The 19,486-nt window shown below is 36.2% G+C and overlaps 1 protein-coding gene across 1 annotated transcript in view; it reads left to right on the top strand.

The window, feature by feature from the left end:
• The window catches only part of PDCD11 (programmed cell death 11), a gene marked incomplete at its 3' end in the record, with an annotated part of 141,216 nt that overhangs the window by 9,585 nt on the left and 112,145 nt on the right, over window positions 1-19,486 (top strand). The window contains 10 exon segments of the mRNA XM_053692449.1: window positions 1,590-1,751; window positions 2,321-2,444; window positions 2,623-2,804; window positions 4,353-4,460; window positions 5,575-5,781; window positions 7,358-7,479; window positions 8,518-8,578; window positions 10,781-10,927; window positions 11,711-11,962; window positions 14,892-15,023. Coding sequence (XP_053548424.1) covers window positions 1,590-1,751; window positions 2,321-2,444; window positions 2,623-2,804; window positions 4,353-4,460; window positions 5,575-5,781; window positions 7,358-7,479; window positions 8,518-8,578; window positions 10,781-10,927; window positions 11,711-11,962; window positions 14,892-15,023 — 1,497 coding nt within the window.

Genomic DNA, 19,486 nt, shown 5'->3' with positions numbered 1-19,486 from the left:
TGAAACAAAGGAGCTTTCTACATGAAGTATCTTATATACTTCATGAATGAAAGCCCCCTGTATTTGTTTCACTAGTCAATCCTAGCGTTTGTACAATGCTAGGATTGACTTTCACTTTAACCTCCAAACTGTGCATATAACGCTAGTAAATCAACATCCTCATGTTTTAAATATCACACACACTTTCTGGGTGTTTAGATCAGTGTAATCACTAGATTGTAACTTCTGGTCTGATAATCTAGTGGAACACAGGCTTGCGTTCCACAGACATCGTTTTATTCACTTTTTGGCGCCACAATTTGCAATGGTGTGGGGTATGTATGTTAATTATGCTTATGTACACTAAATAAGTGTTTGACCATAGAGCATGACATTTTAAGCAACTTTCTAATTTACTCCTATTATCAAACTTTCTTCATTCTCTTGCTACCTTTTATTTGAAAAAGAAAGCATCTAAGCTAAGGAGCCAGCCAATTTATGGTTTAGTACCCTGGACAGCACTTGTTTAATGGTGGCTGACAGCCACCAATCAGCAAGAACAACCCAGGTTGTGAACCAAAAATGGGCCGGCTTCTAAACTTACGTTCTTGCTTTTTAAATAAAGATAGCAAGAGAATGAAGAAAAATTGATAATAGGAGTAATTTAGAAAGTTGATTAAAGGGACAGTATACACTCATTTTCATATAACTGCATGTGTAATAGACACTACTATAAAGAATAAGATGCACAGATTCTGGTATAAAAATCCAGTATAAAACTGTTTAAAAACTTACTTAGAAGCTGTCAGTTTAAATCTGTTGAAAAGGCAGCAGGAAAGCCCACTGCAAGTGGTAAATAAGACACTCCCCCCTCCCCATTCTTTTGCATATGAAAAGACCCCTTACACAAACAGGAGCAAGCTAGAGTAGGTATACATCAGTATTCTCATAAAACTTTGGGGCTTGGTTAGGAGTCTGAAAATCAGAGCAATGTTATTTAAAAATAAGCAAAACTATACATTTTTTAAAAAAAAAAAAACTTTATGGGTTATACAAATAGATCATCTACAAAACATTTATGCAAAGAAAAAATGAGTGTATAATGGCCCTTTAAAATTGCTGCTCTATCTGAATCATGAAAGAAAAAATGTGGGTTCAGTGTCCCTTTAAAGTGACCCAGAAGTTTTTGTTCATGATTCATATAGAGCATGCAATTGTAAATTACATTCCAATTTACTTCTTTTTATCAACTTTGCTTATTTCCTTTTTGAATTATTTTGTTAAAGGAACAGCAATGCTTTACTTGGAATTAGCTGAACACACCAAGTAAGCCATTGTCAGGGAGCATATGTGTGCAGGTAGCTTCCAATAGTGCATTGCTGCTCCTTGGCCCTATTTAGGTATGACTTTCAAGTAAAGATGCCAAGAGAGAGAAGCAAATTAGGTAAAATAAGTAAATTGGAAAGTATCTCCATTATGAATGAAAAAAATAGTTTCATGTCCCTTTTAAAAGGGATTTCTCCTTTGTTATTTGGGAATTTGTGTAAACTATAACCATAAGCTTACAATAGAATATTAAATGCTTTATTTCAAAACCCCTTTGTTTTCAGAATTTGTCTCCGCTGTCTAGTCTGTATTCCCCAGGGATGCTGATAAGATGCGCAGTCAGCAGTTTGGATACTACAGCAAAAGGCGGCCACAGTGTCAAACTGTCAGTGAATCCAAAACTAGTCAACAAGGCGCTTTCTTCCGGATCTTTACGAAAAGGCATGGTATGGTCTATATGTGTTGTAATCTTCTATTCATGCTAAACAAGACTTATACTTTGTATACATATATTACACAGCCCTCATATAGTGAGATACATTTTTGAGGATCCAAGTATTGGAAGTTTCATTTGTTACTTTTCTGCCCTCTCAGTGCTGATTCATTTCCTTTAAAATTTCACCTGGTCACAAAGGGATACTCATATTATTTGGCACTGTTCCTGAAAAGATGGCGGCATCTTCAGCCAACAATAGGAATTTTAGTGATTTAGCTACACATTTTATTTGCTCAGTTCTGCATTAAAACATGCGCTGCATTGCTATTACAACCAGTTTAGTTTTTTTTTCCTAATGGACTCTGAAAAACAACATATTAATAAAGAAAACAGCAGATTTTAAACAGGGCTTTGTGTTGAAAGTTTGGAACCAATTCTAAAAGTAGGATATAAATTAGCCTGTTTGTAGGGACTGTTGAATGCATTATGTTATTTATTCTCTTTTAAACTGAAATTTCAAATCTTCCCTTTCTCTCTGTTAGAATTGTGAGTTACTTTATCTTTTGTTTCTCTTTCCAGTTGCTTTCTGGGTGTGTTTCCAGTTTGGAAGATCATGGCTACCTCATTGACATTGGTGTCAGTGGAACTAAAGCATTTTTGCCACGTCAAAAAGCTCAGGCCTTTTTAAACCAAATGGGCAAAGGTATGTTTTAACTCTGTAGACCCATTATTCTACTTAAAATATTTCTGTTCTCTACTACCTTATGACAGAGAAATATTCTCCAGATTATTCAATATGAATAAAAAAGTTGGCTGCAAAACATTATCTGAGCTGTAGGTTCTTGTCATTCGTTGTGTTTACAGTTATGCTTAATGTGCAGGTTCTTCTTTAAAGATTGGCCAGTACCTGAATTGTGTTGTTGAAGAAGTAAAGAACAGTGGGAGAATTGCCTGTCTTTCAATCTCGCCATCTGATGTGTCTGCTGCCATTGCAACAGAAGAACAGAATTGGACTTTGAATAATCTGTTACCTGGACTGGTTGTTAGAGCCCGGATTGAGAAGGTAGAGACAAAAAATGAGAATTGTCTAGTTAAACAAATATCGGCTTATACAGTGAGGGGAAAAAATGATTTGATCCCCTGCTAATTTTGCATTTTAATGAGTGAAATAAGTATTTGATCCCCTATCAATCAGCAAGATTTCTGGCTCCTAGGTGTCTCTTATACAGGTAACGAGCTGAGATTAGGAGCACTCTCTTAATGTCCACAGAAGCAATCAGATTCCAAACTCTTTACCATGGCCAAGACCAAAGAGTTGTCCAAGGATGTCAGGGACAAGATTTTAGACCTACAGAAGGCTGGAATGGGCTACAAGACCATCTCCAAGCAGCTTGGTGAGAAGGTGACAGCAGTTGGTGTGATTATTCGCAAATGAAAGAAACCCAAAATAACTCAATCTCCCTAGATCTGGGGCTCAATGCAAGATCTCACCTCGTGGAGTTTCAATGATCATGAGAACGATGAGGAATCAGCCCAGAACTACATGGGAGTATCTTGTCAATGATCTCAAGGCAGCTGGGACCATAGTTGCCAAGAAAACAATTGGTAACACACTCTGTGAAGGACTGAAATCCTGCAGGGCCCTCAAGGTCCCCTTGCTCAAGAAAGCACATGTACAGACCCGTCTAAAGTTTGCCAATGAACATCTGAATGATTCAGAGGAGAACTGGGTGAAAGTGTTGTCAGATGAGACCAAAATTGAGCTCTTTGGCATCAACTTAACTCGCCGTGTTTGGCGGAGGAGGAATGTTGCCTTTGACCCCAAGAACACCATCCCCCACCGTCAAACGTGGAGGTGGAAACATTTATGCTTTGGGGGTGTTTTTCTGCTAAGGGGGCAGGACAACTTCACTGCATCAAAGGGACGATGGACAGGGCCATGTACAGTCAAATCTTGGGTGAGAACCTCCTTCCCTCAGCCAGGGCATTGAAAATGGGTTGTGGATGGATATTCCAGCATGACAATGACTCAAAACACACGGTCAAGGCAACAAAGTAGTGGCTCAAGAAGAAGCACATTAAGGTCCTGCAGTGATCTAGCCAGTCTCCAGATCTTAATCCTATAGAAAATCTGTGGAGGGAGCTGAAGGTTCGAGTTGCCAAACGTCAGCCTCGAAACCATAATGACTTGGAGAGGATCTGCAAAGAGGAGTGGGACATAATCCCTCCTGAGATATCTGCAAACCTGGTTGCCAACTACAAGAAATGTCTGACCTCTGTGGTTGCCAACAAGGGTTTTGTCACACTAAATCATGTTTTGCAAAGTGGTTAAATACTTATTTCACTCATTAAAATGCAAATCAATTTTATAACTTTTTTTGAAATGCAGTTTTCTGGGTTTTTAAAAAAAATGTTATTCTGTCTTTCACTATTCAAATAAACCTACTATTAAAATTATTGACTGATAATTTATTTGCAAGTGGGCAAACAAACAAAATCAGCAGGGGATCAAATAATTTTTTCCCTCACTGTATGTACTCTGTAGTATCTCTTGAGAAGACTATACCAATTTTCCTTGAGAACACTATACTGATTTATTCTCTCTTTGCAGATTTGCCTTGACAATATCCAGTTGTCCTTCATTTCTTCCTACACTGGTATTGTGGACTTCTTGCACTTTGAGCCAAAGAAGTCTAAAGCATACAAGACAGGTCAAGAGGTTTGTATCTTTGTTTATAACTAACTTGGGTGAACATATGAATATATAAACATTATAAACCAGGCTTCTGAACAGTTTATACTGAAGAACATATGACCTGTAAGATGTTCCAAACCTGGAATTTGGTAATCATTGCAGCAGATATCTACCAGTCGTCATGGGGTAAAATGCAGTAAATACTAAAATCATCACATGGAGGATATTGTTGGTTATTTGGGCAAAAGTTTCTAATCCCAAATACCTTACCAACTTTAACACTGTAGTTATTTAATAAATTCAGTCTACCTGAATACTACATACTTCTGTATGCTATGTTTTTTGCATATATATTTTGTAAACACGCTTTAATACTGATTTTGCAAAAAAATGACAAAGGAAGCGGGAGACAATCATGCTTTTACAATGCCCCAAATGATTCCATGATAAGAGGAGCGCTTTCTTGTTATAGTTTATAGGGACAGTCAACTCAAATTTGTTTATTGTTTAAAAAGATAGCTAATCCCTTTATTAACCATTCCCCAGTTTTGCACAGAAAACATGGTTATATTTATACACTTTTTATATCTGTGATTACCTTGTATCTAAGCATCTTCTGACAGCACCCTGATCACATTACTTTGTATTTATTATCTATTGACTTGCATTTAAGCCAATTAGTGCTGTGTTGTTAGAACCCACGGCGTGAGCACTGATATTGTCTATATGGCTCACATGAAGTAGCCTGTTGTGAAGAGCTAATAAAAAGCATGTGATCATGGGGCTGTCTTTGGAAACTTAGAAACAGCCAGAAATTTTGAGGTTTAAAGGTTGTAAAGTAAATTAATATAACCTTGTTGGTTGTGCAAAGCTGGGGAATGGTTAGTAAAGGCATGATCTATCTTTTTAAAAAATAACAATTTTTGTGTTGACTGTTTCTTTAAATGTCCATACGGCTCCTTATAATTATACTATTATCTTTATGTGTAATGTGCCAACAAATTCTGCAGCACAATATAGGGGATACAATAAATAAAGACAAGCCAAGGATGGCAGACACTGATGATCATGTTGTTGAATATTTTTTCATGTTTTGCTGGTTGGGTTTTTATAGAATAATTCTAACTATATTCTACAGATCAAAGCTTGTATCCTTTGGCTTGACCCATCTTCCAAGACCATCAGGCTGACTCTGCGTCAATCATTCCTGCAGCCAGGGAACCAACTGCAACAGCTTTCTAGTGACCGTCTTGGTACATTGCTGGAAAACTGCACTGTGAAAGCCTTGTATAAGAGTGCAGGAGCAATATTTAATCTTGATGAGACAACCTTGGGTTTTGCATTTGTGAGTTACAAACACTTAACAATTTACACAATGTATTTCTGTAAAGATAAAAACATCATTAAATAATTTACATATTACACCTGTGCATAGTGTAGTATTTGGTTAGGAGTTATTACATTTAAATCAAAGTAAACGTGGTGCTATAATATATAAATGGAAGATCATACTTTGAAAATATAAGTAATTTTTAAATATAAAAAAATAAATGGATGTGCCCCAGTACGGATAGCAAATCAAATCTCTGTATGATATGCTGTAAGATTTTTCTAATTTTTGTTAGTTATTTTAAAGAGACACTCAAGTCCAAATTAAAAAAATTTCAATCAGATAGAGCATGCAACTCGAATTCTTAGTAAAATGTGCACAGTATTTTTATATTTACACTTTTTGAGCCTCTACCTCCTACTGAGCATGTGCAAGAATTCACAAAATATATGCATTTGTGATTGGATGATGGCTGTCACATGATGCAGGAAGAGTAAAAATAAAACATAACTTTGAAATTTGTCTGAAAAAAATCTACTCATTTAACGTTCAGACTAAGTGCTATTTCATTCTCTTTTTATCATGTATTTGTTGATTATGCAAATCTACTTTATTTACTTGTTCTTACTCCATTTTACCCTCTGCTTCCAGAGGAGGTATAGATACAGCTATGTTGTGCAACCAAAGGGTTTTTAATTTAAATAATAATGTTAAAGGACCAGTAAATACAGTAGAATTAAAGAACTGACAAATACACAATAAAGGACAATGCTGCAGCACTGAAATGAACAGTAGAATATTTTCTGACAAATGTCAGTTAAAGGGACAGTCTACACCAGAATTTTTATTGTTTTAAAAGATAGATAATCCCTTTATTACCCATTTCCCAGTTTTGCATAACTAACACAGTTATAATAATATACTTTTAACCTCTGTGATAATCTTGTATCTAAGCCTCTGCAAACTACCCCTTTTTTCAGTTCTTTTGACAGACTTGCAGTCTAGCCAATCAGTGCCTGCTCCCAGATAACTTCTCGTGCACTAGCACAGTGTTATCTATATGAAATACGTGAACTAACACCCTCTAGTGGTGAAAAACTGTTAAAATGTGATCTGAAAGAGGTGGGCTTCAAGGTCTAAGAAATTAGCATATGAACCGCCTAGGTTAAGCTTTCAACTAAGAATACCAAGAAAACAAAGCAAAATTGGTGATAAAAGTAAATTTGAAAATTGTTTAAAATTACATGCTCTATCTGAATCATGAAAGTTTATTTTGGCCTAGACTGTCCCTTTAATCCAATTTTCCCTCCCCCCTGTATCATGTGACGGAGATCAGCCAATCGCAAAATGCATATATGTATTTACTGTGCACTTTTGCGCATGCTCAGTACCAGCTGGAGCTTTAGAAAGTTTACTTATAAAAATAATGTGCACATTTTTGATAATGTAAGTATATTGGACTTAGATTTTAATGGCCCTTTAAGTAACTGCTCTAACTCTGAAAGCTGCAATATAGAAATAGTTTATTGTATGTTGAATTTGTGAGTTTGAAAGTGTTAATTTTCTTTTGTATTTGTTTTTTGTTTTATAGAAGCATCATCTTTCAGTTTCTAAATTCAAGGGTATGGAAAAATTTAAAGAAGGCACAACACACACTGGACGCATCACAGATTTCAGCCCCATGGATGAGATTCACTTTATTTCATTGAAAGTGTAAGGATTCTACACAATATGTTGCCATCACATTTAATATAATAAGCACATAAATATATTCGATTACAAAAACAACTTAAACATACAAAAGGTTGTTCTCACATTTATGTAAATTCTGGAATTTAACGATTCCCCCCCCCCATAACCTTTTGAATTCAGATTTCAGCCTGTGGGTGCTCTTGCATGCAGAGCCCATTTTACACAACAAATATCGCTTTAAGTTCCCATGGTGATGTAGAACTTGATATGATTGAATGTTAAAGGGACACTGAACCCAAATTTTTTCTTTCATGATTCAGATAGAGCATGCAATTTTAAGCAACTTTCTAATTTACTCCTATTATCAAATTTTCTTCATTCTCTTGGTATCTTTATTTGAAAAGCAAGAATGTAATTTAGATGCCGGCCCATTTTTTGTGAACAGCCTGGGTTGTTCTTGCCGATTGGTGGATTAATTTAACCGACCAATAAAAACAAGTGCTGTCCAGTGGCTGAACCAAAAAATAGCTTAGATGCCTTCTTTTTCAATAAAGATAGCAAGAGAACAAAGAAAAATTTGATAATAGGAGTAAATTAGAAAGTTGCTTAAAATTGCACGCTCTATCTGAATCACAAAATAAAAAATTTGGGTTCAGTGTCCCTTTAAATTTAAGATTAAACTTTCCTGGTTTGGATTGAACATACAAATAAAAATAATTAAACTCTGTTTAATTCTATTAGATTTGCTTCATTATCTTGGCATCCTTTGTACCCAAGTAGACTCATAGGGCCTTTGGAGTATGCATGTGTCTTTAGCACTCCTTGGCAGCAGTGTTTGCAACAATGTCTAACATTGTTAAATACATTGTTGCAAACCCTGCTACCACAGAGTGATAATAAACTGCTCGCTGGACAGATTAAACATTATTAAAAATCAATATAGAATTGTATAAAAAAAAAGTCATAGTATTTTGTGAGAAGTCATCTGTTTATAAAAATGTCAGTTTATCAGTTATGGCTTTGTTTTTGCTCATAACAATGGAGTTTCATTGGTTGCAGGGAAGTGATCGAAGGGCCTTATTTGAGACACAGTGATCTACAAGCCGGGCAACTGGTGGAGGTAACAAAGTTACATAGTATTAAAATATATAAGCTAATAAATATTTAATCATTCTGGTGACATCATTCAGTGTTTTTTTTAGTAGTAAGTATCCTTATAAGTATCATACTTTTCTTATGTGTTCTCTAGCTAAAATACATAAATATTTTTTATAAAAAATAAGACGTATCTTAAAGCTTGACAATGTTGTGTTGGGTGTTTAGATCTGCAAAAATATCAGCTTTTCATATTAAGTTTACGGTTTTATTTTTACATTCGATTAGATACAGAAATACTTTAGAAATGTTATTACTCTCAATTACTTTTATGTGTAATATTTCACTCTGACATTGAAAAGGGACATAATATTCATACTCAGTCATTTGATGCAGCATAACTGTAAAAAGCTGACAAGAAAATATCACATGGACATGTAAAAAGTAGTTTTTAGCTCACAGTAGTAAGTGCTTTGTGAACGGTTACCCATCAGATACTGTCAGCTGCATGTTTAAAAAAAAAAAAAAAAAAAAAGAGGATCATCTTCTTCATCAGTGCCGGTGTAACAATTTGCTTTACTGTTATTTCATGAACGTTTACTGAAATATAGCGAGATTTCACAGTGCGCTGAGGAGGGAAATAACTAGGTATGGGCATTCTGATTACGGGACAAGAGCAAGAGGTGATTATTGTCCTTTTAATCTATAACCTTTCACAGTTATTAGAGTGGGAACACCTTACCATTTACTTTTCACTATCTGTGACACTTTTTTTAATATTAGACTGCAAGTTCTGGAGTAGCTTATGTCCCTAGTACCCCTGGGGTAAATGTGCCACAGATCAACAAGCTAAGTTTTAAAGTACCTAATCAATGTTTTACCCAGACTCTGCAGACATACAGTTTAGAGAATAAATGTGTGTGTGTTTGGGCTTTAGAGTTGTTAAAGTGATTGTAAAGTTTAATCCAATAAGTGCCTGGTAACTAAAAGTAATCTTAAAACAGCACTTTAATTAATAAAACTTTACACTGACGCTTATTTTTTTAAAATACTTACCTTTGCGTTATTGTAAACATGACGCCGATCCTCCGCCTGCAGCTCCTGCTTTAATTAGCATATTGATGACGATCCGGCTTCCTCCAATTGTTGTGTGCCTCACTAGCTGGACGCCAAAGGGGGCACACAACGATTGGAGGAAGCTGGATCCTTTATTCTGTTAAAGAAAGAAAGCAGGCACTGCGGGCGGATGATCTGCATTAATTTTTTTAATGGATAGTTTTCCTTATTTTTAAATAACATTGCTCTGATTTTCAGACTCCTAACCAAGCCCAAAGTTTTAGGAGAATACTGACATATACCTACTTGCTTCTGTTTGTGTAAAGGGTCTTTTTATATGCAAAGGGAGCGGGGGAGTGTTTGATAGTTCTCACTTGCAGTGGGTGTTCCAGTAACCTTTTTAACAGTGCTAAACTGGAAGCTTCTAAGTAAATTTTTAAACGGTTTTATACTGGATTTTTATATCTGTATCTGTGCATATTATTCTTTATAGTAGTGTCTATTACTTGCAGTTATATGAAAATTGGTGTATACTGTCCCTTTTAAAGGGACAGTAAACACCAAAAGTTTTTTTGTTATAAAAAGGTAGATAATCCCTTTATTACCCATTCCCCAATTTTGCATAACCAACACAGTTATAATAATATACTTTTTACCTCTGTGATAACCTTGTATCTATGGCTCTGCAAACTGCCCCCTTATTTCCGTTCTTTTCACAGACTTGCATTTTTAGCCAATCAGTGCTTGCTCTTAGGAGCTTCACGTGCCTGAGCTCAATGTTTTTTATATGAAACACATGAGCTAACGCCCTCTAGTGGTGAAAAACTGTCAATGCTTTCAGATTAGAGGCAGCCTTCAAGGTCTAAGAAATTAGCATATATACCTCCTATATTTAGCTTTCAACTAAGAATACCAAGAGAACAAAGCAAAATTTTTAATAAAAGTAAAGTGGAAAGTTGTTTAAAACTACATGCCCTATTTAAATCATGAAAGGTTTTTTTTTACTTGACTGTCCCTTTAATTAATGAAAGTGCCCCTGTTTTTAATTTTACTTTTAGTTACATTGCTCTTATTCATTAAACTTTACAATCACTTTAAGAACAGTTGTTGGTGCTTGATATTCTGCACATTCCTTGCAGACTCTAAAAACTAACGCTCTGTTCTTATCCAGGGAACTGTAGACAGCCTTGAACCTGTAGGCATGGTGGTGAAAATCACAAAGCATCTCACTGGTCTTGTACCTCGACTACATTTAGCTGATGTCATTCTGCGACATCCTGAAAAGAAATATAAAAATGGGAGCACACTTAGGTGCAGGGTAAGTATATTAAATCTGCACTATAGGGATCATTATTAAATAAACTTTTGGGGCGCCTGTGCTTTAAATGTTTTTTTTATTTTGTTTGTTTGTTTGCTTTTTATATTTTTAACCCCTTCTCTACCAGGTATTTCAGAGATGAAATTGCCCAAAATACCAGAGAATTTTTAGCATTTTGCTTTCACTCCATTTAAACAGAAATGGAGTCTTTTTTTTATTATTTACCTATCAAAAATATAATTAAAGTAGTATTGATCTGGGCCCATTCTGGTATATTTCATGCCACCATTTCACCTCCAAAAGTGATCATATTTAAAAATAGTTTATTATTATTATTATTATTATTATTATTATTAGAAGGCTGTTAATTACAGCTGTGCACAACACTTCTATTATTCCCATCAGTGAAGGAGTTAATCGGGTAGCTTATATGGTTAATTTAAGCTTTAGTGTAGAGATTACCCTCCAGCTCCTTGATCTCCCTCCCAAGCAGCTCTCTTCCTCCCCCTTCCTGCAGCTCAGGAACAACGGCTCTTGGCTGTCACTTTACAGCTGAGGCTGCTGTGGCTTCATGAAGCTAGAACGTATATGTACGTAATGTGGGCAAAGTACCGCATGACGTATATATACATCTCTTTGGGTCAAGGGGTTAATCAAAAAAAAAAAATTCAGGCAACCACTACCTGAGTTGATGGTGGTTGGGTTTTTTATCATAATTTTTCTTTATTTTTACTACAGTGTCTCCTCTCTTCTCATTCTTTCCAAAACATATTTGCTTTCTAGATACTCACTGTGGATCCTCAAGCCAGAAAGTTGATCCTCACTCGAAAGAAAACTCTTATTAACTCAAAACTACCGATTATCTCCAGTTACCAAGATGCTAAACCAGGCTTGGTCACCCACGGCGTTATTGTGGCCATCCAAGGACATGGATGTGTTGTTAAGTTCTATAACGATGTTCATGGTTTGGCTCCTCGTCGTGAGCTGGGCTCAACACCCATCCAATTTGCCAATAAAGTATTCTATAAAGGCCAGGTAATGCATCATTTTTCAGGGGGCACATTTAGAAGTATGGGGAGACAAATATTATAAACGTTTTGAAATTTAAATGTACATTCAAAAAAAAATAATATTTCTTCATGTCCTGACTGGCAGATGCAAATGATTGCAGCTACTTAGAAGAACATGGCTGGGAGCCAGTTAGCAGGAGCATACACATGTAGCCACCATTTACTGGCTGTGTTATGTTCAGAAGCGGCAGTTTGTTGAGGGTGTCAAGCGGGAAGGTGCATTTAAATACTGAGTGTTGGGATATATATATTATACTCTTTAAAATAAATAATGTTCTAGGTTGACTGTCCCGTTAAGGGTTAGATCACAAGTGGGGCTCTTATTTATCATGTGCCCACAGACTGGCAAATTTGCTCATTTCCGGGCGCAATAAATAATCGGCCATTACAAGTGGCTGGTTATTGCTACCGCGAGCTCGCGTTAGCAATTAGCGCTTATAAAATTAATCAGAGTGCAGATCTCTGGTTAATTTTTATAAATATGCCCAAATGCTCCTAAAATACAATGTAATTTATTTAAAAATGATTGTACTATTTTATTTTTTAATAAAATAACTGCACTAGGCAGTATTTTGGGGGTAAAGTTGGCGTATGTGGTGTGTTAGACAAAAAAAAAGGCAATGAAAAGTGCCTTGAAATTGCGATCTATGGGAACTGTGTGTTCCCTGTTAATATGTATAGGCTTAAATACATATATATTTGTGTGTTAATGTGTATATAATCATAGACATATATATTTACTGCCATTACTGCACTACTTACCCACTTCGCTGTGCTTAGATTTGATGGCATCAGAATAAGGCTCCCATTGGATGCATGCTCTTGTGAGTGCAATTCTTCCCAGCAATGGGAACGCAAACTCCCGTTTGCATTGCGCTTAACTTGTAATACCAGCGCACATTAGCGTGCGCTGGTATTACTCAGTGGAGGGCTAAAATTGTTTGTGCAATTATGCATTCTAAAATATTTGTGACCTAACTAATTACTAGCAAAGTTACAGTTTGTTTTTGATCATCAGAGTAATTTACATATTCCACAAATGGCCACACAAAAATAGCAATATATGTAAAAATTATATGTATGTTGTTCTAAAGATAGTAATACAAATGTAGTCAGGGGCTACAAGTGCTCATTTTGCAAGTAAAGAAGTAAGTTGTTTGCTTACAGACAGACATGGAACTCCTTGTAGTTACAATACTTTTGTGTTGTCTTAATAAATTTACATTTCAACAAATAGTTAAAATTAACTACCTTGGTGTCTTGTATACAGCAGCCCCCCTTGCTATTAACCTTATTTGGATCAATCAAAACTGGTATTTTATCACGTCTGCTAAAGCGAGTTTGGTGCTGCTTTGTTAGCGGGTTAGGCTTGCTGTTTACATTTCCAATGCACTGAAAGTAAAAATATATAATTACAAAAAGTTAGAAAATGAAAATACATTGCTAAGGTTTTTTTACTGTGCATATTTAAACAATTTATGTTACAATCACAAAGTAAAAATTTAGCATTATTATGTGTTTGAACCATGGAGTATTTTTTGTTTTTAATACATTGATTTTTAGGATAGCAACATTACTTTTGTAACTGCGAATGTGTCCTAATATAGGAGACACAACTTTAGAGTGCATCCTGTAGGTACATCTGTCAGTGTGTTATATGCATTCATGTATCTGACATGATGTTACCAGATTAAATCATTTCTCATTTAATATTCATATGAAATTACATATAGCTTACATTTTTGTTCCCTTTCGTAGTATTTCCTAATGTAGTCAATAACATTTAAAGGGACATGAAATCCAATATTTTTTTTTTCCTGATTCACATAGAATGTACAGATTTTGTTTACAACTTTCCAATTCACTTCTATGATCTAATTTGCTTAATGCTCTTGGTATCCTTTGTTGAAAAACATACCTAGGTAGGCTCAGGAGCAGCACTGCACTACTGGGGGCTAGCTGCTGATTGGTGGCTGCATATATATGCCTCTTGTCATTTGCTCTTCTGATGTGTTCATCTAGCTCACAGTAGTGTACTGCTGCTCCTTCAATAAAGAATGAAGCAAATTTGATAATAGAAGTAAACTGGAAATTTGTTTACAATTGTATGCTCTGTCTGAATCCTGACAAAAAAAAAATTGGGATGTGTGTCCCTTATTAGGGCCAGATTAAGAGTGGAGCGCTAACCGTTACGCGTGAGCGGTAAGGAGTTTATCTCTGGTGTTTGCGCTAGTCAGGTTTACCACTCATATTACAAGTGGAAAGTAAACGAGATCGCATGAGCACAATCGTGATTTATGATAGAATGATTATTGCATCCTCAAAGCTCTGGTTAACTGTTTTGCAAAACAAAATATTGTCACAAAACACACAAAAAATACATTGCAAAGTACAGTTACACTTAACACTAATGAAAGTTATAAGGGCTCAAAGATGTGAGGTCTCAAGTGTACAGTATAGGTGTGAAAAGCATATTTATGCAATCTTCATATTTAATAAAGGTTTTAACTATGTATTTATTGTAAATATTTCACATTCCAATGTTCTGCACATAACAGAATATGTTCTATGTATTTATAAATAGATATTCCTATAGATCTCTGTATATATCTGAATAAAATCACTGTAAACGTAGCCTGTTATTCACTGCATCTTTCATAGTTTTATATAAATATATTGCAGGTGTGTCCAGAGGGAAATTTTTCTTCCAAATTCTACTTTTTTCACACATTTTGTATATTGCACTCTGATTTAAAGACCGTACACAAGTAGGGAAAAGCTTGTGCACGTTTTTGCTAAAGTTAGACGCTTAGACATTTTGTATACTGTTGCTTTATTGCAAATTATAGTTCATCTTGTGTTCCTGCTGATCCATAATGCACGTTTCTATACAGGTTGTCAAAGTGCGAGTACTGGAGTGTGACTTGGTAAAGGAAAGAATGGTGGTGTCTTTCAGAATGAATGAAACGGAAGACGCAGAAAAACACTTAAAGGAAAAGACTGCATTGGTAGAAGAAACAGGCCAGGTACACCCTTCTCATATTTATCCTCTGCTTTAGGTGTAGTTTTTTTTTAAACTAATTTTGTTTGTAAATGATTAAATGTGTGCAAATCTTGGGCTGGAAGGAAACAATGGTTTGCTGCTAAAACTTTACTTCACAGATGAGCAAAGTAGATTTTATTTTAAAGGGACTTCAAATCATAAAATAAAAATTATGAATTTCAAGTGCCCAATTTAAAATCCAATTTTACTTATCCATATTTACATTTTCTTTCATGTAATTAACAAGAGTCCATGAGCTAGTGACGTATGGGATATACATTCCTACCAGGAGGGGCAAAGTTTCCCAAACCTTAAAATGCCTATAAATACACTCCTCACCACACCCACAAATCAGTAACAGATCATAATTTTTTAGCATTATTATTATTCTATAACATGCTAATAATTTTATTGGTGATACCATCTTTTGATATCATTAGAGTTGATGTCAGGTATATGTCTCTAGCTATTTTAGCTAGAAAAGCTTTATGGATTAAACTTGGAATGCTGACATGTCTTCTAAGTCAACTTTGCTTTCCCTTTCTTTCCAGGGTAAATAATCATTTCGTTCCTTTCCTCACAACAAGGAACAAAAGCCTGATCCTTCATCCTCAGGAGCGGTATCAGTTTGGAAACTATTTCCAGTTTGGAATATATCCAAGCCTTATAGAAACCTATAGCCAGCTCCTAAGTATCTATGAAGGTGCGGCCCTTATTCCAGCTCAGCTGGTATGGGGCAGATTACGTTTTCTTCAAAGAAATTTGGATCAATTCCTTATTTGGACGATATCTTGGTACTTGCTCAGTCTTCTCATTTTCGAAGAATCTCATACGAATCGACTTGTGTTGTTTCTTCAAGTTCATGGTTGGAGGATCAATTTACCAATCAGTTCATTGATTCCTTAGACAAGGGTAACCTTTTTAGGTTTCTAGATAAATTCAGTGTCTATGACTCTGTCCTTGTCAGACAAGAGAAGTTTAACATTGATATCAGCTTGTCAAAACCTTCAGTCACAATCATTCCCTTTGGTAGCCTTATGCATGGAAATGTTGGGTCTTAGGACTGCCGCATCAGATGCGATCTCCTTTGCTCGTTTTCACATGCGACCTCTTCAGCTCTGTATGCTGAATCTATGGTGCAGGGATTACTCAAAGATATCTCAATTAATATCTTTAACCGATTTTACGACACTCTCTGACATGGTGGACAGATCACCATCGTTTAGTTCAGGGGGCTTCTTTGTTCTTCCGACCTGGACTATAATCTCAACAGATACAAGTCTTACAGGTTGGGGAGCTGTGTGGGGGTATCTGACGGCACAAGGGGTTTGGGAATCTCAGGAGGTGAGATTTCCGATCAATATTTTGGAACTCCGTGCAATTTTCAGAGCTCTTCAGTCTTGGCCTCTTCTGAAGAGAGAGTTGTTCATTGTTTTCAGATATGACAATGTCACAACTGTGGCATACATCAATCATCAAGGAGGGACTCACAGTCCTCTGGCTATGAAAGAAGTATCTCGAATTTTGGTTTGGGCGGAATCCAGCTCCTGTCTAATCTCTGCGGTTTTTATCCCAGGTATGGACAATTGGAAAGCGGATTATCTCAGTCGCCAAACGTTGCATCCGGGCGAATGGTCTCTTCACCCAGAGGTATTTCTTCAGATTGTTCAAATGTGGGAACTTCCAGAAATAAATCTGATGGCTTCTCATCTAAACAAGAAACTTCCCAGGTATCTGTCCAGATCCCGGGATCCTCAGGCGAAGGCAGTGGATGCATTTTCACTTCCTTGGAAGTATCATCCTGCCTATATCTTTCCGCCTCTAGTTCTTCTTCCAAGAGTAATCTCCAAGATTCTGAAGGAATGCTCGTTTGTTCTGCTGGTAGCTCCGGCATGGCCTCACAGGTTTTGGTATGCGGATCCTGTCCGGATGGCCTCTTGCCAACCGTGGACTCTTCCGTTAAGACCAGACCTTTTGTCTCAAGGTCCTTTTTTCCATCAGGATCTGAAATCCTTAAATTTAAAGGTATGGAGATTGAACGCTTGATTCTTGGTCAAAGAGGTTTCTCTGACTCTGTGATTAATACTATGTTACAGGCTCGTAAATCTGTATCCAGAGAGATATATTATAGAGTCTGGAAGACCTATATTTCTTGGTGTCTTTCTCATCATTTTTCTTGGCATTCTTTTAGAATACCGAGAATATTACAATTTCTTCAGGATGGTTTAGATAAGGGTTTGTCCGCAAGTTCCTTGAAAGGTCAAATCTCTGTTCTTTCTGTTCTTTTTCACAGAAAGATTGCTATTCTTCCTGATATTCATTGTTTTGTACAAGCTTTGGTTCATATAAAGCCTGTCATTAAGTCAGTTTCTCCTCCTTGGAGTTTGAATTTGGTTCTGGGGGCTCTTCAAGCTCCTCCATTTGAACCTATGCATTCATTGGATATTAAATTACTTTCTTGGAAAGTTTTGTTCCTTTTGGCCATCTCTTCTGCAGAAGAGTTTCTGATTTATCTGCTCTTTCTTGTGAGTCTCCTTTTCTGATTCTTCATCAGGATAAGGCGGTGTTGCGAACTTCTTTTGAATTTTTACCTAACGTTGTGAATTCCAACAACATTGGTAGAGAAATTGTGGTTCCTTCATTATGTCCTAATCCTAAGAATTCTAAGGAGAAATCGTTGCATTCTTTGGATGTTGTTAGAGCTTTGAAATATTATGTTGAAGCTACGAAATCTTTCTGTAAGACTTCTAGTCTATTTGTTATCTTTTCCGGTTCTAGGAAAGGCCAGAAAGCTTCTGCCATTTCTTGGCATCTTGGTTGAAATCTTTAATTCATCTTGCCTATGTTGAGTCGGGTAAAATTCCGCCTCAGAGAATTACAGCTCATTCTACTAGGTCAGTATCTACTTCCTGGGCGTTTAGGAATGAAGCTTCGGTTGACCAGATCTGCAAAGCAGCAACTTGGTCCTCTTTGCATACTTTTACTAAATTCTACCATTTTGATGTATTTTCTTCTTCTGAAGCAGTTTTTGGTAGAAAAGTTCTTCAGGCAGCGGTTTCAGTTTGAATCTTCTGCTTATGTTTTTTGTTAAACTTTATTTTGGGTGTGGATTATTTTCAGCAGGAATTGGCTGTCTTTATTTTATCCCTCCCTCTCTAGTGACTCTTGTGTGGAAAGATCCACATCTTGGGTAGTCATTATCCCATACGTCACTAGCTCATGGACTCTTGTTAATTACATGAAAGAAAACATAATTTATGTAAGAACTTACCTGATAAATTCATTTCTTTCATATTAACAAGAGTCCATGAGGCCCACCCTTTTTTGTGGTGGTTATGATTTTTTTGTATAAAGCACAATTATTCCAATTCCTTATTTTATATGCTTCGCACTTTTTTTCTTATCACCCCACTTCTTGGCTATTCGTTAAACTGATTTGTGGGTGTGGTGAGGGGTGTATTTATAGGCATTTTAAGGTTTGGGAAACTTTGCCCCTCCTGGTAGGAATGTATATCCCATACGTCACTAGCTCATGGACTCTTGTTAATATGAAAGAAATGAATTTATCAGGTAAGTTCTTACATAAATTATGTTATTCTTTTAGTATCCTTTGTTGAAAAGCATACATAGTTAGGCTTGGGGGCATGCGTGTATCTAGACTCTAGAGCACTATTTGCAGTAGAAATAAATGCTGCCATCTAGTGATAAAAAGCAGATAACATTGTTAAAAATATCTTTGCAAACATGCTGCCATATAGTGCTCTTTTAATGGGGCTTCTGTTTTTGATGACAGGAGGCCTGCAGTAGAGAGGGGGGTTGTAATAGTGTGGTCCTGCTGCTGGTGGCAAGGCTCGTGCTATTAAGGGTCAAAAACCCTTAACAACCAGCAACGTACAGGGTAAGTTGTGGTTGTTAAGGGGTTAACAAAGAATGGAAAGAGAACAAATTCAATTTGATGATAGAACAAAATTGGAATTGTCTGAATCATGAAAGACAAATCGAGTTTCATGTCATTTTTAAGTTTTTACAAGAGTTGTGGTAGTTACAAATATCTGATATTTCTCTTGTTAAGTGTATCCAGTCCACGGATCATCCATTACTTGTGGGATATTCTCCTTCCCAACAGGAAGTTGCAAGAGGATCACCCACAGCAGAGCTGCTATATAGCTCCTCCCCTAACTGTAATATCCAGTCATTCTCTTGCAAGCCTCAACCAACATGGAGGTCGTAAGAGGAGTGTGGTGTTTTATACTTAGTTTATTCTTAAATCAAAAGTATGTTATTTTTAAATGGGGCCAGAGTGTAGTGTTTATCTCAGGCAGTATTTAGAAGAAGAATCTGCCTGCGTTTTCTATGATCTTAGCAGAAGTAACTAAGATCCATGGCTGTTCTCACATATTCTGAGGAGTGAGGTAACTTCAGTGAGGGAATGGCGTGCAGGTTTTC

The sequence above is a fragment of the Bombina bombina genome, chromosome 9 (assembly GCF_027579735.1).
Source record: "Bombina bombina isolate aBomBom1 chromosome 9, aBomBom1.pri, whole genome shotgun sequence".
Taxonomy (NCBI): domain Eukaryota; kingdom Metazoa; phylum Chordata; class Amphibia; order Anura; family Bombinatoridae; genus Bombina; species Bombina bombina.
The sequence above is the reverse complement of the archived record's forward strand: the minus strand, read 5'-3'. Positions and strand labels throughout refer to the sequence as shown.